This window comes from Desmodus rotundus, chromosome 6, assembly GCF_022682495.2.
Source record: "Desmodus rotundus isolate HL8 chromosome 6, HLdesRot8A.1, whole genome shotgun sequence".
NCBI classification, from domain to species: Eukaryota; Metazoa; Chordata; class Mammalia; order Chiroptera; family Phyllostomidae; genus Desmodus; species Desmodus rotundus.
Window position 1 is genome coordinate 88,913,750 of NC_071392.1, and position 26,190 is coordinate 88,939,939.

The 26,190-nt window shown below is 51.9% G+C and overlaps 1 protein-coding gene across 1 annotated transcript in view; it reads left to right on the forward strand.

Annotated features, from left to right (window-relative positions):
- The window catches only part of CNTNAP2 (contactin associated protein 2), a 1,617,197-nt gene that overhangs the window by 1,512,525 nt on the left and 78,482 nt on the right, over positions 1 to 26,190 (forward strand). The window contains exon 21 of the mRNA XM_053926665.1: positions 13,881 to 13,974. Within this exon, the coding sequence (XP_053782640.1) occupies positions 13,881 to 13,974 (94 nt within the window). The remainder of the gene's footprint in view (positions 1 to 13,880; positions 13,975 to 26,190) is intronic.

A 26,190-nucleotide genomic window follows, 5' to 3' on the forward strand; every position in this document is an offset into this window, starting at 1 on the left:
CCAGGCTACCAGCCTGGCTCCCAGTCCCTGTGAAAATGAAGTCAGAACCCTGGACTGTCAACCCCGTAGCTTCGGCCTGGGTGCCTCTGCGAAACCCCCCAGCCAGGTGCCCAGAGGCAGGTTTGGGTAGCCTCCAACGTCCAGACCATCTCTGGAACCTGTCCTGCACCAGGGGTGGATGCAGGGGGGAACAGGGTCATATAAGTCAGAAGGTGCATGAAAGGTGATACAGTAAAAATGCAGGAGAGGGGGACATGAGGCAGAGGTGACCCCGGGTGCCCTGCCAGCCTAGCTTTGCGGTGGCACGAGGCCCAGGCTGGCACGGTGGAGACACTTGGACCTTGCAGGCCCACAGGCCTCTGGGAGGAGCCTCTCGGGAGCTGTGTGTCCTCATAGGCATTGCCTCGGTTTCCTCAGCCATAAAATGGGCAAAATTAGAGTGTGTGCCCACAGGGTCGTTTGCAGATTCATTGAAACTATGAGGAGTTGACCTTCAAGAACTCTTAGGTGCTACTCCAATGATGATAATATTGAAGGGGAGAAAGAAAAGGACTGAATTTTTTGGAGGATAGTCTGTCCTTATTTCCTTCTCCCAAATCCTTTCAGCAGCTGCTGCTTCTTCCCGAGATTGCCAGGGGAAGGCAGGCAGAATGTCCGAGACCGCTAGACCTTCTCTAGAGGACTGATCGAGGGAGAGCTGGATTCCCGCAAAGTAAAGAGCGTGTCTGGCGTCACCGTGAGGTCCCAGAGCCACAGGCTCACCGGGCCTTTTCTGGAGTAGATTTGAAAGTGAGGTCCAAGTCCAGAGCTACAGCTAACAAGCTTTCAGGCTGAGAATTATCTCCGTCTATTGTGTTACCGCTTTCCCACACACACGCGTGTGCGCACACAGCTGGGTCGCAGGGGAAGGTGTGAACGCTCTTCTCTCTCTTACGTCATTCCTCCTAGTCTTTCTGTGCCCATCACTTACCACCTCTACTCTGTTCTTCCTCCCCCCGTGCATTCCACCTCTCGGAACAGGCTCCAAATGTAGCATTAAGAAACCTTCAGTGTTTGGGGGAAGCTGAGCTTTCCTGCCTCCCCCAGGCCAGCGGAGCTGGTCACTCACGCTGCAGCCGCTCTGTGTGCCAACTGTCCCCACGCAGTCCCTCTCTCTCACTGGAGCAGAGCTGGAAGGAAGTGGTGTTGGTGCCCTGGTGTCGCCAATGTTTAGACTCCGGAGCACCGTGATTGCCGCCAAAACCTCCTGGCAAAGTCATATCAATAGAGCCTCTGAGCTAAAACGCATGTGTTTGCTGAGCTTTTCCTAATATCAATGACTTTCACTATATTACAGTTAAAATCAATGGGAATATAACCTTTCCAACCACTGAAAATGAGTTCATTTTTATTATCTTTTTCTGCAATAACAGTGTGGTGATTGCAAAAGGAACCAGGTCAACTTAGCTTTATTGAAAGACCATTACAGAAACAAACTCCAACTCATCTAAATACTGGAGCCAGTGCATTAAAATGATCAATAAAGTAAAAGCACCTGGGACTGCTTTATTTAAACACCTCACATATGAGAGTCATTCCGCAATCAGTTTTAGCAAAACTATAAACTTAGAAGACCAGCCAATAAAGAAAAAAACGCTGTTTCATTAAGTAGGTTCAGAACCGTAAAGCCCTTCGTTTTAATCTGATTCAACACATTTTCTCAGTATTTTAAAGTGCCACCTGGCAAAGAACCATCCATCAATGAATACCGTTTATTTAGAAACCTGTTCGCTCCCAAGTCAGGAGAGTGACAATGACAGGAAGCAGAGTTTCTGTTTTTGAGAAATAGGAAACACGGGGCCAGGACTGCAGCGGTTGCAGAAGTCGGGAAGCTCGCTTTCGGACAGCACTTAGCAGGGGACCTCGCACACAGCGCTGTGTGACACCACTGTGCACTGGACTGAACACTCACCGCTGACTCTGTGAGCCCGGATTAGACACACACCTCTTGGGGCTTCCGGTTCTCTGTACCTGACGATAATAATACACTCTCTAGCTCCTTCCCTAGATATGAGAGCAAAGATGATCGTCATGAACCTCTTCAAGTTCTTCTTTGCACGTGATAATGTCAATTGCAAACTTTGCCCTGGCCAGATGGCTCAGTTGGTAGGAGCATGATCCATACACCAAAAGGTGGTGGGTTCAATTCCTAGTCAGGGCACGTACCCAGGTTGCAGGCTCAATCCCCCGTTGGGGCATGTGCAGGAGGTGACCAATTGTTTCTCTCTCTCCACCGCCCCCCCCCTTTTTTCTTTCTAAAATCAATGAACATATCCTCAGGTGGGGATTTTAGAAATAATAATAAATAAATTGCAAACTTTAGCGGTAGTTTGTGTTTAGAATAATTTTAGAATAGGAGTGGCCCATACAGGCCATTAATTCCAACCCCAACCTAACTTGGAATCACCACCGGGCCCTGTCTGACATCCCCAGATATGGAGACCGTGCTGTTTTCTCTTTAAAATGCCATCTATGGTGGCTTTCTGATTCAGAAAGGACACAGAGGAAAATTAAGTTTGCTTGAGAGTCCCATTTAAAGCCAGTTTCTCCGCTTTTCCATTAAACCCGTCTGGCTGCTCCAAGACAATGTTTCAACAGGTCTCAGTCTTCCTTCCCCACTGGCTCATCCCCAACAGCAAACAGGCACGTGATTACCTCTCCCACTGAAAACAAAATTTCCTCCTGGCTCCGCCTGCCCCATTTCTTAGCTTCTCTTGGCAATAAGACTCACGGAGATAGACATCTATGTGCCGCTTCAGGTCAGCTTCTCCCGTTCTCTCGACTTTCCGTTTTCAGTCAACTCTCTGCAAGTGCAGATTGCACACAGGGGCACGGACGCCCTTGCGTTGTGCAGGTGGGTGGGTCTTGACACGCGTGCACACCCGCGGGACTGCCGCCGCAGTCGGAATCGGAAAGTTCCTGTGCCCTGGAGGGTTCTCTCGAGCCCCTCTCCTGTCCGTTCCCACCAGTCCCTGCCCCGAGCAGTCACTCTTCACAGTTCAGTTTCCATAGAAACACGGGTTCGTGTAAGTTGGAGAGTTGCAAACTTCTGTGTCCAGCTCCTCCCACTCTGCACAGGGTTCTGAGATTCGTTCCTGCCGCCGTGCGTGTCTGTGGTTGTGTTTTCACGGCTGCGTGGCATTGCATGTCAGAACACACTGCCGTCTGTTTATCCATTCACGTTTGGATGGACACAGGGATCATCTCCAATTTGGGGATGTTAGGAACACACCCGTTGTGAACGTTTGCACACTTATGTAGGTTGTGGGCATATTTTTTCCTTTCTGTCGAGTGAGTATCTCTGAATGGGTTGACGGGTTACACGGCCAGTGTGTGTCTAAGTTGATAAGGCAGAACCAGGAAAAGGCAAAGCTTCCTCACCCACTGGGTCACGTCACCGTCTGTGTTGCCGCGTTGGTCTGTGACAAGGCACAAAGCACAGCAGACCAGGGGAGGTCACCTGAGCGGTCGCGGTCAGAGGTGGGGGTTTGGCCTCACCATTTAGCATGACTGTTTACTCGTTGGCCACAAGGTCAAACTCAGTGTCTGGCCCTCGGCTAGGTCACCTTGATCCACTTTTCCGCTGACCTCCCTTCCCAAGCATCCTCCCCTCCGGGATGTCCAGGGGCCTCTCTGTTTCTAGACTCTTTCTTCTGTGGGTGTGCTCTCTGATCAGCCACGGAGCCACCAGAGGGAAGCTCGCCACCTTCTTCGGTGCACACGCATATAGGACCACGCCAGGCATTCAGTGACAGCAGCGAGGTGGAGCACCTCGGGGTGCCGCAGAGGGACACACAGCACATGGAATTCTCGAGCAGCCGACCACTGAGGCTCACCGCCTGGATATCCGTGGGCTCCGTAGTTACTGTATCCATCGCTCCGTAGAGCTCGCTCACCCCGTGTGGAGCTGGGCTTGCTGCTCCTTCTCTGATTTCTTCTCCTTGGCTCCTCAGCCGTCTTCGGGCCTCCCCACAAGTATGTGCGACCAGACACTGACTCTACCCAAAATGGGGTCCAGACTTGTAGGCCCAGAGCAATCAGGTGCTCGGCCAACACAACACCCGAACTTGGCCTCCTCAAGAAGAAACTGAGACGACAGACAAGAAGTTGGGGGTGTACTGCACCAGAGTAATTTTTACAAACTATGACCCCGGCCATGTTGGGATCCAGCCCAAACTTGGCACCTGGCATCCCAAGCCCTCCCCAGTCCAGCTTCCTCCACTGCCTTCCCTTGTCACCTGTCCCTTCTCCCCAGAACACATCCTGAGGACCAGCCAGGCCCTTAATGCCCGAGAGAACTGATACCCGTACGTGTTCCTCCTCAAACTGCTCCACTCCGCCAGTCTACATACTTGAACCACGATGGTGGTGGTTCTCCGTGTCATACGTGTTAGAATTCAGAGAGATGATTTGCATGCAGTTGTAATAGGTCCTTCTATAACAGTGTTCTCTAACTGTGTGGTGAGCCTTGTTTCCAAGACGAGTGTAGGCACCCAGGCCCGGCGGGAACATGCCTGGCTTAGCTGCAGGCCCGGTTAGGAGGTATAACAGTCGTGTCGTTTACTGAAAGGCGGCTGCCTGGAAGGAGATGTGGTCGGAGGGGTCATAGCTATGGGGACACCTCCTCAGCAGTCAGGCCACCCCGGGGTCCTCATTCTCCTCTTCTCAGGGTGGCCGGAGGGGTGGCCACACCGCTGGACAGGCACACCCACCCTTCTCAGGAGTCCACATCAGCACAGGCCAGCAACCTGCTCACGTCCCAAGACTTCACTGTGTCTGTGAGGGACTCATCTCCCAGTGAAGTCCTCATATCGGGACTCGTCACAGCGGGGTCCCCGTGTTGAAAGCTGACGATCCGAGGGGCCACCCGCTTCCCCGCTGACCAGTCCCACCCTCCGCAGTTAGACAGCACGACCTCGGTGACAGGCACACGCCAGACCACGGCCTCTCCCTGTCTGCAGGCTCACTGACCGGCCGCTTCCTAACGCGTCACTGTCCTTCCCCCACGCCACTCACCCAGGGGCTCGCGGGGACCAGATTGAAGCAGCCCCTGACAATGTGCTGGGCACACCAAGGTGACAGAGGCTGACAAACACCGAGCAGAAAGAAGAGGCTCAGTCACACTTGCGCCGCCTGTAGTGTTTCTCACCCACGTGTCTCTCTTCATGTGACTCCCGACACGTTGCTGTAACATTGTGTGATTTCGGCAACATCGTATATGTTCATTAGTACCTGTTCTCAAAATTGACCATTTCCGATTTTATTTTTCACGCAGTTTGTTTTCATCCTCCCTTTTTCTGTCCGTTTAGTTGGTTTTCCCTTATTCCAGGACAGTCTTTTTACAGTTTAGCAAAATGTGTTTGCCTTGAGCTCTTCAGGAGAATAGGTCATGTGAGAGGATTTAATTGGTACTAATTGTGTTCATTATTATCTAAACCACCTACTATGTGTGATGATTAGATTCGATGGTTGTTGAAGTGATTTTAAGTATGAAAGTGTGTAAAGCCATGAGCTCTGTTCATCCTAGATCTCTAGGAACGCAATTAGAGGTACAAATAGGAGAGCTGGTTCACATGTTACTTTTTCATGCTTTATACTCATTTTTTGCACTCTCATGTACAAGTCACAACACAAACCTGAAAGTCCTAAGTATTTTCCGACCAGATTCTTTGAAAAAAATTTTATAGTATTTGGGCTGTTCTGCTATAAAAGCCTTCAAAGTTAACACTATTTCATCTATGAAATGCGAACTTCTCTCATTCACTGAAATTTATAAAAATTACACGATTTATTGACACAAAATCAGTTTTTGAAAACACTTCGTGCCTTAAGTAGTATTCCGTGTTTCTCCAGTAGGTGGAGGATTAGACCAGGGAAAGCGGATCGCCATTTGAAAGCTATTTTTTCCCTTTGTACTGTTGTGAGAAACTTTTCATATACTACAACATAAATCACCTAAGGGGCTCGCTAGCTCCTTTAACTGCATCGTGCGGCAGGATTTCAGCTGCGCAGACCGGAGGGGAGATGAAGCACACTGATTGCATTACCATAATCCCCAGGCCCCATGACGAGAGGAGGGACTACTTGAAACACCTCTCACTTTAAAACTGCTTATCAAGCCGCATGCGAAACCTCCTGACATCTCCGAAGGAGGAGTAATGTACAAACACAGCAAAGAAAGATCTGTCTCTGCAATCCGTTATTTATCGAGCCTTAGCATTTCTGGAAAAGAACATCTCTTGGAGTTTAATATTGGCTCAAGGCCAGTGCTACCACATCCAGTCTGTGAACTTGGGCAGGTCACTAACTTTCCCTGGGACCTCACTTCCTCTTCTCCATTTGTGGCAGGGGCGAGGGGTGGGGGGGAGTGATAAACTATCTGTTTCTAAGGCTTCTCCTTGCTTGAGCCTTCCCAACTGAACCTGACCTTTGTATAAGCATCTGCTCAGTGCTGAACGTCAGGAGCCAAATTGGCCAACCCATAAATACACATGGCAGAGACAGGGCTTGTTCGGAGAAGGCTTCCTGGCTGGTGTGGCCCCGTTGGTTGGCACAGGTCGATTCCCGGTCAGGGCACTGCTTCCCGTTCATGGGGTGTATGCCATGCAACCCGCTCAGCCCCTCCATTACTAACCCAGGTATGAAGCTTGGCCATCTCCCACGCTCGGCTCTGTGACAGGGTAGAGCGTTTCTCGGGCTCTTTCTTTCCCTTAAATATCTCTATCAGTCAATAGGGTTTATGAGCAGCATCGGCCCCAAAACAAACTGAGGTGGACGACAGCCTGACGTCCCAGATGGCAACCTCTGGCTGCATCCTTGGTTGCTCTTGGACCTGGCATGCCCTATGGCCAGGCAGCGTAAGAGGCTGGCATGCTGGCCCCCCCAAGGATGCCCCTGTGGGTCTCAGCTCTGCGGTCCCAGCAGTGGGTTATGCCAAACTCAGAGCTGCTGCAGCAGTGGGAGTGTCTCAGAACGTCAACCGTCAACACCCAGGGCCCCTAATCAGCCACCAGTGCATCTCCCTCGACTCGGTCTTTAGTACGGAGTCAGGCTTCCTCACCCCGACCGGGCAGCTGTGCGACCCTCTGGGGGCTTCTGACGGTTGGACCGTCCATGGAGCTGCCCTCTGGACCAGACGTTCTGGCGGAAGGAAAGCTAGGGTGTCCACGTCTTCACACACGCGTGCACACACACATCAGCCTGGCTTGGCCAGTGATAGCTCCTCTGAGAGTTGTGAAGATTGTTAAGTATGCCCCTAGGATGGTGCAGGCCCATTCCGTGTGGGTCCTCGGTGGACCGGGCGGTGTGCTAGATAACGCTGCCGAGAAGCAACAGCCCAGAGCCCAAAGGTGGGGCGCTGTCCCCGGGCTCCGACATCCCATGTACTTCCTGTTGGCCTGCACAGCCCACAGCTCACAGTTCAATGAGCAGGCGGAGAGGGCAAGGGGCACAGTCCTTGTCCTCACAGTCACTGTCCCGCCAGAGGATGGGAGGGAACAGGCTGCAGCCCCGTAACTGGTAGCAGGCCCCAGTGAACAAGTTTATCCCCACCCTCATGTAAGTTCATCCTGTGTCCTCTGCGTGAAGGAGGACAAGGGAGCTGGAGTCAGGAAGGGGTGGAAACATCTAGGTGAGTTCACCCCGACGCTGGGTGGGCTCCTGCCCTTTCCAGTTGTCAGTGGTGAGTGGCCTGAGGCTTGCGGGGACCCCCAGCAGCAGACCCCTAGGTGGAATGGAGATTAGGGTGAGAGAGAAAGCTGTGGTCTCTTGTGAAGTCCACAGGAGTTTCCGGTGGGAAGGAACAGGGAGAGATGGGTAACGCCGAGATGGGCTGGTCTTTGTTTTTCTTCCCTAATGTCTCTTTGCTTTGGCATCTACTCATCGACTGGGAGTAAAACACCCGTCAAGGTGGCATGTTCCAAATTCCCTGTCTCTGAGTGAACCCCAAGTATCACCTAAAATTAGGGATTTGGAAAGGAGGCAAGAAACCTCAGGCCCCCTTTCTCTTTCCAGTTCAAAAACTTCCTCTCCCCTTGTATCCCCCACACACACATTACAGGATCTGAAATTTTACTTAATCCATAGCATTTTTTAATGATCTGTTATCAGTCATGTAACTATGAGAAAAAAGCACTAATCAGTGTAAAATTTCAGCCCTCTTCCCCATCGTACAGCGAGTTCAGAGTAAGCCTGCAGCTTCTGCATACTTCAGCTGGTTCCCACGCTGAGGCATGCTTTTTTATTTGAGAACTGACGCCGAGAGACTTGGCTGATTGCACAGCATTTGAATCATCGAGGATCTGTGTTTCAAGAGCTGCAGAAGGTCTGAAGGTGGCCTCTAGTCCGGCCCAACTTCACAGCCTGTGCTGGTTCCTGGTGAGCACTGAGCTCTCCCGCCCGTGTGCCGCTCTTCATGAAAACAACCAGCAAGTTCGGGGCCCCGGCGGCCAGAGCAGTGGGAATGCCCTCACTGGTCCCCGGCTTCAGGTCTGTTCGGACACCAGTGATTCCCTCAGGGACATCCAGAGTGCAGGTCCTGCCCAGCCAACAGGTGCAAAAAGTCCTCGGAGCAAGTAGCTGGTTTGCTGGCTTTCTGTTCAGGTTCAGAGGACTGTGGGCCCCTCCCCCCTCACTGCAGAAGTCCTCGTTCCCATCGGAATGTTTAACTAACAACCAGAGAATGTCAAGTGCTGGGAAGACAGACTCTTCGAGGTCGTCAGGCCGGTCCACAGCATTCCCCCAGACCTGAAGCTGCTGGGCTGTGGGTTTTTCCAAAGAACTAACTACTCCATAGTGGAGATCGTCTCTTTTCAAGAAGGGTCGGGTCATCCTCAGTTAACCCCTTCCCCTCAGGGGCCGGGCCCCTCCCAGGTGTGACATCACTCTCTCTGCTTGGGTCTTTCTTTGTGCCTTCCCCACATTCTCCTCCTCACCCCCGAACGTACCCAGACTGATGAAGTCCTTTCGAACGCCACCGAGGCCAACTGTGGCTTTCAAACGGAAATGAACTGAAATCACAAAGTAATACCTGAATGGACATTGAAGCTCTGGGTTCAGGGTGTAAGACGGGAGCCCCAGCCCGAGTCAGGGTGCTTCTCATGATTTCGTGGTGTCTGCCGGACAAGTCAGCATCCCCTTGAGGGTGCCCTGGGGCACACAGAGTGCCATCTTTGACTTTAAGGAGCCTCTAATGCACAGGCTCGGACCGACTCAGCTGCCTGTGGGGTGGCCCCAGCTAAACGTGCAGCCACATAGCTCACTGGGCCCCCAAAGAAATTACCTTGAAATGAGTGCACTTCGCCATGGCAACACAAGAGAGGTGACACAGCATGACATGTCTGTAGGCTTTTCAGGTTGAGCTCGCCTTGCCTTGCCTGAGTGAATGCGTTTTGGAGTTTAAATGTCAGTATTTCTCATGCAGCTGACTGTCCCCCTCCCCAGTGGAGCTGGCTGGGCCAGGCTGGGCAGGTGCAGGGACTGCCCCCGTGGAGCCAGGTGGAGCCAGGTCAGCAGATTCTGCCACTTACTCCCTCTGACGTGGGACCCGTTTTGTCTGGTACAGCGGAGAACTGCTACACAGAACCCGTGAAATAGGACACGAAAAGCCTGGCACAGCTTTGCACACAGCAGTGCTCAGCACATGCTTCCTCTTTTCCTGCCTGGGTCGGATCAGGAGACAAAGCACACCGTAGGGGAAACAGGGGGTGGTAGGTGTGAGGATTAACTGTGATGAAGGAAAACTCCAGGACCTAAGGAAGCCCCTGGGAGCCCTCTAGGGGCACCCCTGAGAGGGGGCGCACCCACCCGAGGACCACAGAAGGGTGCTGGTGGTTCTGCCCACCACAGGGGTTCCGGGGTGGCCAGGCTGGAGCCAGTCTGGGGTTGCTGGGCCAGCAAAAGGCTGCCCTTCAGGGTGCAGGTGGGGAAGCAGGAGCTCGGCACCTGTGTGCGCATGTGTGTGAGCACATGCATGTTCGTGTGTGTGCACATGTGTGCGCGCACAGCGGGAGGCAGGAGGCCTTTGGAGCACGCAGGCCGCATGGGGGCTGCACAGGGGCTCTGGTTTCCAGTCGAGAGGGCTTGTCGCCAGGCTCTAGGGCCCCAGGGATCACAGGCAGGCTCCACAGGATGTCCTCCCACTCTAGGCAGAGCCCCTGCCACCCTCCCTCCTTCAAGCTGGCAATGGACAGAAGCCCCTTCCTCCTACAGTGTTCCTCTGGTGCCCTCTACTGAGAAAGCTTAACACTGTGCTCATTTTAAAAGAGAGGAGAGGAATTCATGCTACCGTAGAGCATCTATTGAAGGGCGCAGGCTTGCCCACGGAGCCAGGAGGCAATCAACTGATAATTGACCCAGACTCACATCCCAGGGACAGTGCTGGGGAGGAGCTTATTTCAGGGGTGGGCCTGTGTCAGGTAATGCGAGAGAGCAGGGCTTCCTTCCGGACTGGGTGCTCTCGGAGAACAGGGCGGACTCAGCCACTGGGGACGTCTGTATTTGTACCTGGGAGGCGGGAAAAGTGGAACAAGGTGAGAGTTGTAGCAGAGAAATGATCTGGGAGAAGTGGGTGCCTGGTCATGAGTTGCACAGGTTTGTTTTTTTTTTAATTTCGTGTATTATTTTTCTGTTGCTGCTGTAACAAAGTACCACAAACTTAGGGGCTTAAAACACCACCTGTTTATTTTACATTTCTCAAGGCCCGACTTCCAAAGTCAGCACTACCCTGCCGAGGAACAGGTGTGGGCACCGCTCCTCATGAGGCTCTGAGAAGAGCACCTGTGGGCTCGCCTTTCTCAGCATCTCGCGGGCACCTGCATTTCATAGCACAGCCCAGGTCACGCAGGATAATCTCTTTATCGCAACAGCCTTAATTTAATCACACTGCCCTGTCCCAGAGCTGCTTTTCCTTTCCCAACATCCTTTGCACTTGAACTCAGCCTTTCCCCACAATCCCACTCCCCGCCCCACCCTGTCCACCTTGGGCCCAAAGCAGGAAGGAGCTGGAGACAGAAAGAGTAAGGAGCACAGATTCTCAGCCCCGCTCGAGGGAAACAGTGGGCCAGACTCCCAGTTTTCTCTCAGCTCGTCCTCCGCGGTACAGCCTGCTTTACTCAGCACTTCCTCGGGCACGAGGGCACCACCCTTGTGGATGTTAAAGGCTAGATTCTTCCCGCCTTCAGCCTTTGTGGTGCTCTTCATCGTCCTTGTCACAAAAGTTTCCTAACTGAACAGGTAATTTGGGTTAGAATTGTATTATCGTTGCCCATTTAGATTCTTGTTCAGCGTTTTTTAATTCATGACTTCACGAAGGAAGGAGGACTTGGGAGTGTCCAGGATATTCATAGGTAAATGAAAACCAGGCAGGATTATGAATATGTCAGATGGCAGCATCCAGGTTCAAAAACTTTTGCTGGAAAAAATGTAATAGAAATAAATGTACATTTTAGTTTTGGGATCACCAACTGCATGAAGGGAGGAAGGGGAAGAGCTGAAAGCAGCCTTTGGAGACCAGCTAGGGATTTTATTTTACTGCGAGCTCAGCACAAATAACATAAAACAGCCTCCCAAGGCCAAGGCTGTCTGGTCAGGCCCCGAAGGGGCAGTTTGGGAATAGGAAGGTATTCCCACCTGGTAGGCCGGGCTGCATCTTGAGGGCCGACCTCACGGCCGTGCCCGCTGCTGGGAGACCCGGCTCACGACTGTGAGCACGTTTTTACTGAGGACCCGCCCTGTGCTCAGCGCTGTACTGGGCCCAATGGCACAAGAAATCTCAAAGTCCACACATAGACATTCGATGTTTTTTAAAGAACATGGGCTAAATATTCACAGCAGGGAGAACCAAGCGTTCGTTTCAAATGATGTTGGAGTCACATACGCACTGGCACAGAAGGAGCTTTACAACACAGCATCAACAACGAAAAGTGAGTGCGAAGCAGTCTGGGTAGTCGGGCACCATCCAAAATTGAAAGAATGCACGTTAGAAAATTAGCATTAATTACCACCCGCTGTTTTTCTGCAAGTCTATTATTTTTCCGTACTGAACATAGATTGTTTGTATCATTTTTAAGTTCTTTAACAGGATAGATTTGATTATAAGGAGTACTTAACGGGAGGTCATCACTCTGAAACATTGTAGAATTGTCTGTTAGTGAAATCTGCCTTTTGCAGTTAGTTTTTTGACAACAGGTAATACTAGAAATGGGTGGAGGGACAGCAGCAGTTACCCATGACTGCCACTAGATGGAGCCAAAGCAGCTCCTAAAATTTAGCAGCAAAAACTGTTGCTTTTGCTCCAGAGAAACAACTTTATGAGATTTCAAATATTTAAGATTCTCTGGACAGAATGAATGTTTCATTAATGACGCACTGGAAATTATTTTTTTAACTTTTCAAAATTGTAGTCAAACATGCCCATGTTACTTTAATGGTGCTTTTTGGACTTTTGTTACAGTATTACCAGATACCCAGGCACGAAAACTCACAGCTCTGCACGTCAGAACTCCCCCATTCCTGAGATGTGACGGATGACTCTGACTCTTCACCTTGACTTGCCCATTGCCCTCTAGGTTTCTAGTAAACAGTGTCAAGATCCAGGTGTAGCTGGTCATTAATGATTACGATCACTCCTCAGAGCAGCTTCTTCTCAATGTGGGAGGGAGATTAGCTCCCTTCCTCCCACTCTTTCCTGCCACCCTCTGTCCCCAGGCAGGCGGGCTTCCTGCAGCTTTGCCCACCTTGGCCTCGGCCCTTGCAAGCCGGGACCTGGGAGTGCATCTTGTTCCTGGAGTCTGCACTGCCAGCTTCAGAAAGAAGCTCCTTGTGCACAGTTCTCTGGAAAGCCCGCGCTGGGCAGTGACTCAGGGGTGCTTCCATGCGCAACCTTCCTGAGGCTCACCTCCGCAAGCGGCAGACTCACTCCAAAAAGAAGGAGGGATTACAAGAGAGGTTTTCACAGGTGGATACAAAGCAGCACAGGAGGTTCCAGGGGCTCACCTGCTGGGGAAACACAACTGGACTGGATTGGTTTTTAGGTCAGCGAAGGCAGGAAAAGCCCTGTAGGAACACAGAGGACAAGTCCCGTGGTTCTGGGAGAGCCCTGTTCGCACTTCACTTGTGGGGAGTGACCAGTGAGAAATGTGCGTTGCTCCCACGGCTGTTCACGTGGGCCGTTTCCACTGGCTTCCTCTCCCCTCCCTCAGCTCTGAAAGGACAGCTCTGCTTCTGGGGGTGCCTTCAGGCTGTGACGTCCCTGCCCTGAGGCAGAAAGGAGAAATTACCCTCATTTTGATAAGTTAGAAAACTGTACACTTACCCAACCCACACCCCAGCATTTGAATATATATATATATTCATATATAAGATATACACTCATATTCATATTTGAATATATACATATGCTCTGAAGATTAACATCGGTCTAGACGCTGGTGGTACAAAAAGGTGCAGGAAGCAGGGCAGGAAGAGGGTCCTAAACAAAATTCATCCTTAGAGATGTAGCCTTTTCTGTCTCAGGTCAGTCCTGGAGATAGGATCGAGCAGATTTTATCCCAATAAAATGAACAAGCATCTCAATCCAGCAGGAGAGTCACCCACAGAAAATGGGCATAAACTGGAGGGCAGTTGGAAAGAGCCTTCACTTACCAAGTTCACGTTGTTTTCAAATAACCATGGCGGAGGAATACTCAGGCTTCCCGCTTCCTCAGGCCGGGACCTCAGTCGCACTGATGAAATAAGATACCCCGAAACCAAGGTTGCAGGAGTGATGTCATCCCCGCCCCCAGAGAATGTGATCCCAGGACAGGGACATCCTTCTAAAATCGCCTCTTGGTTTCTTCCCGCAGCTGGATCACTACCCTTCTGTGAGTTACCACCTGCCCAGCTCGTCTGACACGCTGTTCAACTCTCCCAAGGCGCTCTTCCTGGGGAAAGTTATAGGTAAGAACTTGGGGCAGATTGTTGGCCCCCTGTACTCTACGCTGCTCATTCCCCTTGGAACCGACTGTGGCTGGTGGTTGGGGCATGCGAGCCAACGATGGTGTTGGAAGCAGTGTTATTTCGTGTGTGGCGAAAACTAAAACTCAGGTGAAGGCCATTGTCAGCTCCTGGCTTCTTCAGGTGAAAATCGCGCATTGGTTTCTTAAAGACCTCTGCCTGCTAAATATTTAAGTTAACTTTTCCTTACTCGAAGCACAAGAGCCTGGTTCTTTCTTCCTCTCACTCCTGAGAATAGCTCGCCTGATTCTATTTGCAGATTAGAAGGCCAGTAGGAATTGGACAGTTGTAACAGAACAGCCCCCTTGTGTGTGATTGTGATTTTATGAGTCATCCTTGCCCTTTTCTTTACGATCGATCAGTGCAATCTAGACTAAAATATTGATATGATTGACTAAGTATTTTTAAATGAGTAAGGTAAAGCCAGTGGACTTTTTTTTTTTTTTTTTTTTTTACTATGAGACGTATATTATGAACCCACAATGGAAACACTGAGATGGTGGACAGGGTGCTGGCCAGGGGGTGGCTCTGTGTCCATGGGGGTGAAAGGAGCAGATGAGAGAACAGGAAACCCAGGCTGTAATAAAAACACCCATGTAATATACACTCCTATCGGACTGATTGCAGGCCAAGCTCCATTTTAAGCACTTTCAGAATATGAATTCCTTTAATCTCTGGGGCAATTCCTTGAGATAATAAAAATTATTATCTATACTTTACAGATGGCAAAACTGAGGCACAGTGAGGTTAAATAACTTGCCCAAGGCCACCTACTTCATAGGTGGAACCCGAACTTGAACCCACGCAGTTGGTACCTATATGTATGCTCCTAACTTCTGTGCTCTAATCTCTGTGATGGTTGACTTAGAAATGAAAAGAGAAAAAAGACAGGAAAGGAACTAACTTTGGCAGAAGAGGTTGACCAGTTGAGGGATAAGCCCTATGTTTCACACCAGAGAGAGGCCAAGAGCAAAGAGTTCTCTCAGACTTATAACCAGGGACACACCAGGCAAGACAGTAGGCAGGCAGAGCCGTACATGGAGGAAAGGAGGGACTTGGGGTGAGCCAGGGCGGCAGGGAACAGTCGCTCAGTCGGTGGGTGGAAGTGGAGAAGGAATGCTGGCTAAACCTCACTGACCACCTGCTAGGCTTTAGGCATCATGCTAACATTTTACACGTGTAAGGGTGAAAACCAAATGTCACAACAATCCGATGAAGCAAGACCTACAATTATTATCCTCAGTTGACAGACGAGGAAACTGACGCTGAGGGAGGTCAATGCCAAAGTTACTCAACTATGTGGAGGGGCCGAGTTGCGAAGCTAGGTCTCTTTGACCAGAGTCCACGGTCTTAGGCAGATGAAAAAGAGCTGGTCCTTCAAGGTCAGGTTCCTGAAGGGCCGCAGCTGCAAGTCAAGTAACGTCATTAGTTGGCAACAGAAAGTGGCTGTTGGGGGCAGCAGAGGCCTGGCCTTACAAGGGTTACACCCTGAGACCTTGGCGAGCATCTGCGTGCCGCCACGTGTGTTCCCGCAGTTCAGTTAAGAATTCTTGAAAACTTGAAGGGCTCCTTCGTGGCCATAATGACCCCACCCAACTCTGCACTGTGACGCCAGGAGACTCGTGAAGACATCTCCCCATGACTTTGCTAGGGTGACGCCCACCGCGAGCATACCTGAAACAGCGGACTGTGTTGCTTCACGAAGGTCACAGAGTCGAGCCTGACAGCAGTGCTGGGGGACCGCTAGTGTGGTCAGTGACCCTATCTGGTTCGTCACCATGTCAGGTCGTGGGATGGAATTCACACTTCAGGGAAAGTACAACACGCAGTGCAGCCTGGACCTTCAAGGTCCAAAGCGAGTGACGTCAGAAGGGCAGTGCCCTCGGTATCTAAGGGTCCACTGTGCTGCAGAGCTGTGCCCGGCCAGAAGCACCACAGCAGCCTCAGATGCGGGAGTGCGCCCCGGGGCTGGGGCTTTCTGTGCACCAGCGGGGAATTGTGCTGTGCACGCGCACTGGCTGTGCCTGGGGCGATGAGTCGCATAAGGACACGTACCCTGTGAGGAGGTCCACAGTCCCAGGTGGAGGTGGCCTTGTGCACACGAGAGTGAGTGAGCAAGCAAGCTACCGAGGGTCCCCAAACAATGACACCTGGCAGTGACCAACGCCTGCACCAGCCCATGAGCTCCCTACAGACCAAGACAGTGTCTCACAGTCCCGCTGTCTGCGAGCAAGGAGCAGGTCAATAGTGTTGAATCGCCACGGGCTGAAAGGGGAAAGAAACTAGAGGCACACCGTCACAGAGGCATGGTGCCGAGGGGAGTGGCTATGGAGGTGACGCTAACACAGTCAAGAGAGTTCGCCCGGGGGAGGTCTGCACACCTTGCGAACCACACAGTCCGGGTTTTCTAAAGCAGGTGCCTGGTCATTGCAGAGTGGTAAAAAGGTAGGCTTTGGAATCTGGCAGAACAGTGTCTCAGGCTGCTGTCACAGAATGCCACAGCTGGGGGCTTAGAGAGCAGACAGTAACTGCCCGCAGCCTGGAGCTGGGACGTCCACAGTGAGGGGGCCATAGACCTGCTGGGGGGTCTGGTGGGGACCTGCTTCCCAGTTCGCAGACAGCCGTCTTCTCGTTGTACAGAGGAGAGAGGGGGAGCGAGCTCTCTCACCTCCTTCTCAGAAGGGCACTAATTTCACTCACAAGTGTTCCACCCTCATGATCTAATCGCCTCCCACAGGCTCCACGTCCAATGTCATCCCACCAGGGGTTAGGATTTCAATCTATGGGTTTGGGGGAGGCACAGACATTCAGACCAAACCGGCCGGTGATATTTGAAGCAGGCCCTGCCTCTCGTTAGCACGGAACCCTTGGGCGCCGGGGTTCTCCAAGGACACCAACGCCTGCTTGCAGGTGGTTCTCTCTCTGAAGAGGAGGATTGTTTTCTTTATTTTAAACTGATCCATTTGCAGACTCACTTAGAATGTATGCTGTAGAGCCTCGCATATAGTAAGTGCTCAAAAAATATTTGGGGAGTAAATGCATTGTTCCTTCAGCAGTACGCTGATAACATCTTAGGAAGCACCCAACACCATGTCTTGGATGTAAATGAAGCAGATAACTAGCATTTTCTGATGCGGGCTTTGTTGGGCCACACCTGGAGGTCTGCGTGTTAACTGTAGCGTCCCTACGACACTCACAGCGCTGCCGCACACCACCGCCGCCCTCCCCGTATGGAAGATGGAGCAGAGACTCGGAAAGCTGACGTCGTTTTCCTGAAGCAGCACTCTCAACACTCGGGGTCACAGAGGTCTCTGTTGGGGGTGGGCTGTCCTGTCCACTCTAGGATGTTTGGCAGCATCCACGGTCTCTACCCACTAGATACAAGTAGCCCCCTCCAAGTTGTGACAACCAAAAAACATCTCTGACCGCTGCCAGGTGTTCCCCAGCAGCGCCAAGGCGCCACCGCCCCCCGAAGGTCGTCATCAGTGGAGCTGGGATTTGGAAGGAGAGACGTGTGATACCGAGCGCTAGGCCCTGCTTCCTGGTAACTCCTGCCTCTTCCAGAATGACGGAGAAGCTAGGAAGAGATCTGACACCCGGAGATAAATGCTGTTCCTGCAGCCCAAGTGAGGACCGCAAAAGTCCCGCGGGTGCCTGGGGAGGCATGGCCACCCGCTTAAGCCAGTATTTCTTCCAGTTGGATCATTTAGTAGGCATAGGACTGGTAAGAAGCATTTTTACGTTTCCCTTTGAAAGTGAGCTGTATTTTAGTGAGAAAGAATCCATGTGCGCTCATCAGCTCTGTGAACACTCATCTGTAAAGACAGGTGGAACTTCAAACAGCTGTCTCGTGTGCCCCGCTGTGCTCTGCCACCCCCGCGAGACCGATGCCCCCACGTTGTTGCCTGGCGGGTCAGCGGCTAATCAGAAACTGATCGCGCGGGAGGAGCGGAGGCAGGTCTAGAAAAGTAACCTGCCTTCACACGAGCTCTCTGATGAGCACGGCTGGAAAAGGGACACAGAAGAAGCCTGGAAGAGAAGACGTCATCGCAAGGACAAGCCTGATCTTTCTGAAGGGAACGAAGGGAACTGATCTAGAAAGGGAAATGTGGTCACTGTCAGCAGCCATCGGAGTTTTAGAGCCGGCTGTTGCATGTCCGAGTCCGACAAGAAGAAAGTCAAGGCCACTGGCAACGAGCAGAGCCTCACAAAGGAGAGATCTCACCAGACCTACTTATGTCCATTTTTTTACATCATTTACTAGTGAGTGATGCTACTGACTTCATGTATATAACTTTCAGCAGCAGATTTCATAGGCTCCCAAGAAATCTTTAAGTCAAGGAAGAGAAACATAATAGGAGCCCTGAAACAGGGTCTTCTGTTTGCTGATGTTTTTTTCCCCCCAACATTGCCACCCATACCTTGGTTAAAGACATAAATAGAATGTTTATTATGTTTGCAAATGACACACAGCTGAGAGGGGATAGTTTCATAAGCTGGATGATGAAAAACACTTCAAAAGCATCCTGACAGGCTAGAGAGATAGGATAGAAATAATGAGGTGAAATACAATAATGATAAACTTAATTCCTGCCCTTTGCCTCCCCCCCTAAAAATATCACATAAGTAGAAGATGGAGGATGCCCGAAATCTTGAAGAAGATGCAGGGGGTTGGTTAGATGCAGAGTTGGATGCGTCAGCATCTATTTTCAGTAAACACAGCACTGAGCCACGTTCGTGCGAGAACTGTGTCCAGGGCAGGGATGCACTCAGACCTCAGCTGCGACGCTGTGGCCCAACCCAGGCCCCGCATCTTAAGATGGATGTGAACTCTTCAGAGGAGAAGACTAGGTAGGCAAGGACCCATACAGGATATTTATCCAGAAAAAGATAGAATGTGAGAGAAGAGAATCCATGCTCAGTCTTGGGCGGCTGCTGCAGGAAGGTGGGACTAGGCCTTGCAGAGGGTTGGTTGGCCAGACCAGGCCCGAAGGAGACGGGTGAGGGGGGGTGGGTCTCAGTTCCCCGTGAGCCAGGCCTCCTCCCCGTGAGAGCTCTTAGAGATGGCCACGGGCTCCCCAGTACGGAGAGCGCTCCTCAGAGGCTAACTGGAAACGCGTCCTGCGCTTCCAGCGGTTTTCTGGATAGGCGATACCAGATGAGACAGAGCCTTAAACCTTTGATTCAGTAAGATTTATGGTGGGAGTAATTTTCTTTAAAAAAAAAAAAAAAAGAAAGTGAAAACTGCAACTTTAAAGTCGAGAAGGTTCTGTTCTGGGTGAGAACTAAAAGGGTGATTACGTTCGTGGTTTCTTGGCCTCGTATGCCATTGTGGATGAGTGTAGCTACGAGTGTGGACAAATATCCGTGCACACTTCTCGTCACACCACTGTGAGTGCAGGGCTGTTAAACAGACAGCCTCCATTTTCGGGAGTGCAGTACTCGTTTTCATTTTCATTGGAGAAAGTTAAATCTGAGCCCGCTTTTTATCAGTTTCTTCAAGCTAACAATTTGCACCATTGTTGTGATTCGTAATAATATAAAATCGTAATGAAGGAGAGCTATCCCGTAATAAAAAGGCATTGATTCCTCTGTGTCCACGTGAGAAGCGGTGCTTGGGAGGAAGTTGAATACTAACTGGTGCGGAGTCATCGCTGCTTTGCTGACCGTTGCTGTCTGTCAGTGGCAGTGTCTAGGGCAGTAAAATCAGAGGTGGACGTCTATCCATTTGAATTTGATACAGGTTGTAATTAGCCCTGGCCAGTGGCTCAGTTGGTTGGAGCGTCGTCCGTACACCAAAAGGTTGCAGGTTCGATTCCCAGTCGGGGCATGTACCTAGGTTGCGAGTTTGATCCCTGGTCAGAGCACATATGGGAGGCAACCAGTCAATCTCTCTCTTTCTCTCTCTCGCTCTCTCTCTCTCAAATCAATAAATATATCCTTGGGTAAAGATTAAAAATTTAAATGTATATAAATATATAGAGAGATCGTAGTCATATTGGTCCCATATCCTAATATTTTCCAGACTTCCATTATTCAAAGCAACTCTGATAGGAGATGTGCTATATGATGGTATTATGATCTAAAATGTGGACACCTGTATTGTGATCTGTTGATAAGAAATTCATCTAGGGCTTTCCGAAACTCTCTGGAACTTTGGCAAAGGCTCCTCGCCCAGCAGGGAAGGACACGTGTATATCTCCATGCATTGCTGAGGAGGTATAGGTGGAGGGCATTACATTGCTTGCTGAATATTTTCAGCCAGAAGTCAGGAGTAGAAAAGACATGTGCACTCCCTGGGCTCTAGCACATTTCGTTGCTGATGCAAGAAGCTCTGGAGTCCTTCTGTCCCTTCGGTGTGGTGACTGGCAAACCTCAAGACAGTGGCTGTTCCATCAGCGGGATCCCTCTGTGTCCACCCTGAACAGGGAGCCCTGTCGACTCCAGATGGAGCTCCAGCAGAGTAATGAAAAGGCCTTTGCTTTTTTGAGCTGCCAGGACTGTGGGGCTGTTTGTTACTGTGGCACAGCCTGGCCTGGCCGGCACGCGGGATTGCGGCCGTCACGTGAGGGTTTGCATCCATATTGTTACTTAAAGCTGTGTGACTTGGGCAAGTCACCTAATGTCCTGTGTGTTTTATGTCCTCGTGTGTAAAAGAGAAATAGTAACGATTCCTGCTTTGCAGGACTCAACAAAACGACATATTGAACACATAGCACAGGGTCTGCCATGCAGCGCCTGCAAAACTACAGTAGCTATTTCTGGTCAGTCCTAACTAAACAGGAACGTAGTCCTCGCTGGCCACGTGCCAGGCGTTGTGTGCGTCATCGGAGCATCGTGGTATCCAAGACAGGCACAGTCCCTGACTTTAGAGGCGTATGTTCCAGCCAGAAGTGAGGAGAAGACCGTGGAAAGGCAACTAGGAGTGGACGGACACGTGGCAGGAGGTGTGGGAGGTGGCAGTGCAGGACTCCTTGGGAGCAGGACGGAAGGGCCTGGACCCAGTGCAGGAACGAGGGCGGGCATACCGCAGGAAGTGATGCAGACGCTGAGCCCAGTGGTGCCTTAGGGCCCTCTGTCAAGGCCATGGCATAGAGCAGGGGGATTTCTCAGTTCTCTGTTGCTATTCAGGAATCCCCCCCAACATTTGGTGGCTTCGACATTATGTCACATAATTCTGTGGCCTGACCGGATGGCACTTCTGCTTCATGTGTCTCAGCTTGGGTGTCACAGTGACTAATAGATGGTCTGAAGTGGCCTCAGCCACATGGCTGCCCAGGAGTTTAGCAGAGACTGTCAGCCAGGAGCCTCAGTTTCCCCCCAGGGGCTCCACATCCTGGCAGCGGGGCCCTAAGAAGAATCGTTCCAGAAGCCAAAAGTGCAAGCTGGAGCGCTCGAAGGCCCAACCTCAGAAGGGACACCCATCCCTGCAGCCACACGCCGAGGGCCCAGAGCTGGGCTCTGGCCCGCACTCAGGAGAGGGGAAGCAGAATCTGGTCCTTGAGGGCTGAGCGCAAGGTCACAGTGACAGGAGCAGGTGGGATGCCGGGTGTCGTCACCACCTCCGGAAATACGAGGGGTGAGGAGGACCCTCAGAACCACAGCGTTTCACTCAGGGTGGTTGCAGCTGGGGCGAGCGAACACACAGCAAGACGCAGGCCCAGACCTAAACGGGCTTCAGAAGCAGGTCCCGACGTCCCTCTTGGCCCAGGACAGTCCCATTTCCTCTGTGAGGACAGGAGCGGTTGGCCAGCAATGCCCACTTCACTCTAAAACTGTGACCTCATGTGCGCTGATGAATGGCGTGATCCCCTATCTTCTTTGGGGTTCTTCTCCCAAGAGGAGCCCTGAGATCAGGCCTTCAGCCCAGGTCCCAGGAAAGGAGAAGCCTCTCGGTGGGGTAGATAGAGGCCAGGAGATGAGATGAGGCGTGGCCACGGGGTGAGGGTTTGAGTATGTGCTTATGCGGGGGGAGATCCCAGGAAATGTTAGTTGCAGGAAATGGAGAAATGAACCAGGCAGAGGAGCGGTGCATTATCAGACCACTGACATTGCAGGCAGCCAGATGCAGTACCGCAGGGAGCTGTCAGAGACAGCTCAGGTCAGCCCCAGGAGCTCAGGGGGGCAGGAGGGAGCCAGAGGCCGCACCTCCTGCCCCCAGGGTGGGTGAGGGCTGCTTCCAGGAGTGTCAGCTCCCAGCGGGTGGGGCTCGCCCTGGTGCCCCCCAACCTGCCGCCCAGGCCAGAAGAAAGCACAGAGCACAGCACAGTGGCTCATAGGCGGGGGTTTGGGGAGTCACACTGAGTCTGCCATCTTATAGGATGTATTTATTGGGTTGGCCAAAATGTTCGTTACGTTTTTTCCATACAGTGGCTCTAGTAGTGCTTCAACGTCTTTAACTTCATTCAAAACAATTTTGTTAGATTGTGTTGTGACAGCTGTCATATCAGCGTGCATTTAAAAAGGACATCAAAATTGGTGAATTTTTGTGCAGCCATTTAATATTAAAGATGGAAGAAAACACACAGCATTTTCAGCATATTATGCTTTACTATTTCAAGAAAGGTAAAAACATAACTGAAATGCAAAAAACAAGATTTGTGCACTGTATGGAGAAGGTGCTGTGACTGATCGAACACGGAAAGGGAGAAGCCAAAGAACATACGTGTGGCCCATGGACATGAACTAAAGGGGGATTGGTAGAGGGAATGGGGGTACTGGGCAGAGAGGGACAAAGGGGGAAAATTTGGGACAACTGTAATAGCATAATCAATAAAATGTATTTTTAAAAAGTGGTTTGCAAAATTTTTTGGACTATTGACATTTTGGCCAAATAATTCTTTGCTGTGGGGCTGTCTTATGCATTGGAAGATGTTTAGCAGCACCCCTGGCTTCTCCCCACTAGAAGCCAATAGCAGGAGATAGCCGACATGCTCAAAATATCCAAATCAATAAAGTAATTGGTGAAAATGAAAAATGTGTCTTTTATTTAATGAAAAAAACCATAATGGACTTTTTGGCCAACACAATACAGTCATGCTAAGGGTTTAATGTTATCCCAGGGGCAAAAAGGTGTCATTAAAGCGTTTGTTAAATCAGGAGAATAACCTGATCGGGTTGGCACGTTGCAAAGATAACCCCGTCTGCAGAGTGGAAAACGCAGACAGAGTGCGGGAGAGGCTGCCGGGAGACCAAGCTGGAGGTTGCTGTGGTTATGAAGTGCTGCCCGTTGTAACGCGTGAAGCCACGTGCACACGCAGAGAGGACCCCGTTTCTTCGCCTGCCTGTGGAGATCTGACACGCCCTGTGGGCGGCAAGGGCAGGTGCACCAGACGTCCAGGCTGGCTGACAGCTGAGTCTGACGTGACCATTCCAGCAGTTGCTTCTGGGTGTGCTCTGTTCCTCTCCAATAAATGTTCAGTCTCTCAAGTGGCAGTCCCCGACCCCCGCCCCCGCCCCTGCCTTTGATAAAACAGTGACAAGAGTGTAGATTATGGAGGGGGGAGGGGCAGGGAAAGGCTGCAGCTTCAGTGTTCTTTTGACATCATCATGGGGAGGGACCTGGACTCACGCTGGCCCTTGAGTTTGCATGGCCTGCTGCCAGCCCAGGGTCCTGTGTCCGCCTGGTCACGGGGCGCTCTTCTGGCCTTGGGTGGTAAAATCTGTGGTTGATGAATGTATCATCCCTCTTTGACGCAGGCAGTGCTCCAGGGACACCTGCCGCCTTTGCTTCTATCTGTTCCCCCGGCTGTCACTCGAGACAGGACCCCTACCCTCCCCATGGCAGATGTCAGCACCCCAAAGCACCTCAGTGAGAGATACATTGGCTTCCTCTCCAGGCTATTCCTCACAGAAAAGAGAGGCCGGGGAGGCCAGAGAGGGCATCTGCTTTGTGCCCCCCCCGCCCACTCCCACCGAGGCTGGCCTGGCCCCTGTTGGTGTGGCAGCCCACGTGGCAGTCTCTTCCCTGAGCCCCAGATTGGGGACAAGACGGGCACTCCTGGCCTCGGTCCTCCCTCACCCTTCACACACTGCCATGCTCTTGGGCCACAGCTGAGCTCTTTTCTCCTTCTGTGTTCCTTCTTTTGGCACATAATCCTCAGGTTTTTATTTTAAAAAAGAAAAGAAAAAGATTTGTTTTTGCTTCCTGTGTCACATAGCTATGGACCAAAAAAAAAAAAAAAAGTGCCGTGTAACAAACAATCCCAAAACTCAGCAGGTTAAAACGGCAATCATGTTTTCCTCACTCATCTGTGGGTCAGTTAGGGGCCAAGTGGCTCTGGTCCCCCGTCCTCTTCCTCCTGGGCCCATAGAGGTAGCCTGGGCGTGTTCACCTCAAGCCAGCGGCCAAGGCACCGAGAGCAAGGCCGGTCATGTGAGCACTTTCCGAGCCTGTGGTCCCGTTGCGCCCACTGGCATGCGGCTGTCCGGAGTAAGTCACGTGGCCCAAGGCAGAGTCAAGAGGGAGGCAGACTCTGCAGGGTGACGTGGAGAAGGGGGCGGCAGGGGGCTGGGGACGTTAATACAGTCGGCCACACTCCCCGTCATCACGGTCTCCTACAACTAGAAAGGGCCTCGTGTCTTCCCCGTGTTAGCTAGAAGACTGGGTGCTGTCTCTACATCACAGGAAAACTCTGCAGCCCGCTTAGTCCCTGGCAGTGTGAGCAAAGGAGTTAGGGGGAATCATTAATTCTCTCAAAAGAACCCTGAGTGCTTAACTATACCAGGTGAAGGGGCCAGGACAGTGACCGAACCAGGAAAAGTCCCTGCCCTTGTGGAGCCTGTGTGCTCGTGGGCGTGGGCTGTAAAGCGAGCCAGCGATGAGTTCTGGGAGGCAAAACGGAGAGCCCAGGGGCAGAGGGTAAGCAAGCGGAGGGTAAGCAAGCGGGTGGTACCTGGGCACTGAGGGAAAGGAGGGCAGGGACGTGGGACAGCAATGCAGAGGCTGGGAGGCTGGGGGAGGGGCACACTCAGCTCGTCCAAGGAACAAACGGCAGGAGAGCCAGCGTGGTGGGAGCACAGTGGGGTCCCCACAGGTGGGCAGGGGACAGGTGAACACAGAGACTTAGCCAGCTGCCACACGGCACGTGTTGGGGAGAGTCCACCAGAGGGAGTCCATCTTTCATCCTAAGTGATGGCAGCGGTAAAAGGCCTCGATCAACTGAGATACTCGGAGTGCCGCTCCAGCGACTGTCGGCTGTGTGGACTGCAGTGGGGCGGATGGAGAAGGGCGGACGGACAGGGGAGCCCAGGAGGAGCCCGGCTATGGCGTCCAGGCAGGCGATGGGATCAGGCGGGGGGGGGGGGGGGCGGGGGGCGAGGCTGGGGAAGCGTCTGGATTAGGAAGATATTGGAGGAAGAGCCCCTGGTCTTTGGTGCTAGACTGGGTACAGGGGTGAAACAGATGTCAAAGCTGGTCCCTCAAGTTCAGGGCCTGAATAGCTGGGTACACAGAGGTGCTATTGACTGACACTGGGCGAGAAGTCGTTTGGGACCGGGGGTAAATATTAAGACTTCCACGTCGGACACGTTCCAGACGGTGGCACTGCCGCCCGGCCCCGTGGTGCGTGTCATCTTGTGAATGAGTCTCCCTTCTCCCTCCCTGCCTTCCACTCCCCCCCAGACAGATGGGTGTCTTGGGCTGACTTAAACTTGGGCCATTACTACTCAGAAACACAAAGGAGAAAAAGCGTGTTAGTCAGTTTCAGAATGTAGCCCCACTGAAAAGCAGTGCAGGCGGCATCTCTGTGCCGCAGAACGCTGAGTAGCAGGCAGGAGCGCACCGTTGGTGCCCAGAGCGCCTTGGACTAGTCTCTAGGGATCATACTGAGGGCGGGGGGCATGGGGAGCCAGTCCCCGAAGTTCACGTACCTTGTTTCCATTCACATGACCTGTTTGAAATGACAGCATTTTAAAAACGGAGGTCAGATCAGTGGTCACCAGAGGTTAGTGACGGGCGGGAGGGAGGGAGCCAGAGGGGTTAAGTTGGCTTTGGGTGTGAAAGGGCAACGTGCGGAATTCTCACGGTGGAAAACTGTCCCCGTTCTGGGCTTCGGTGGTGAAGACACAGAGCTGCCCGGGTGATCGGGTGGTAAAGGGTTAAACACACGCACCAACCAGCCTGGAGCCTGAACAGGGTCGCTGAGTTGTCTCGGTCCC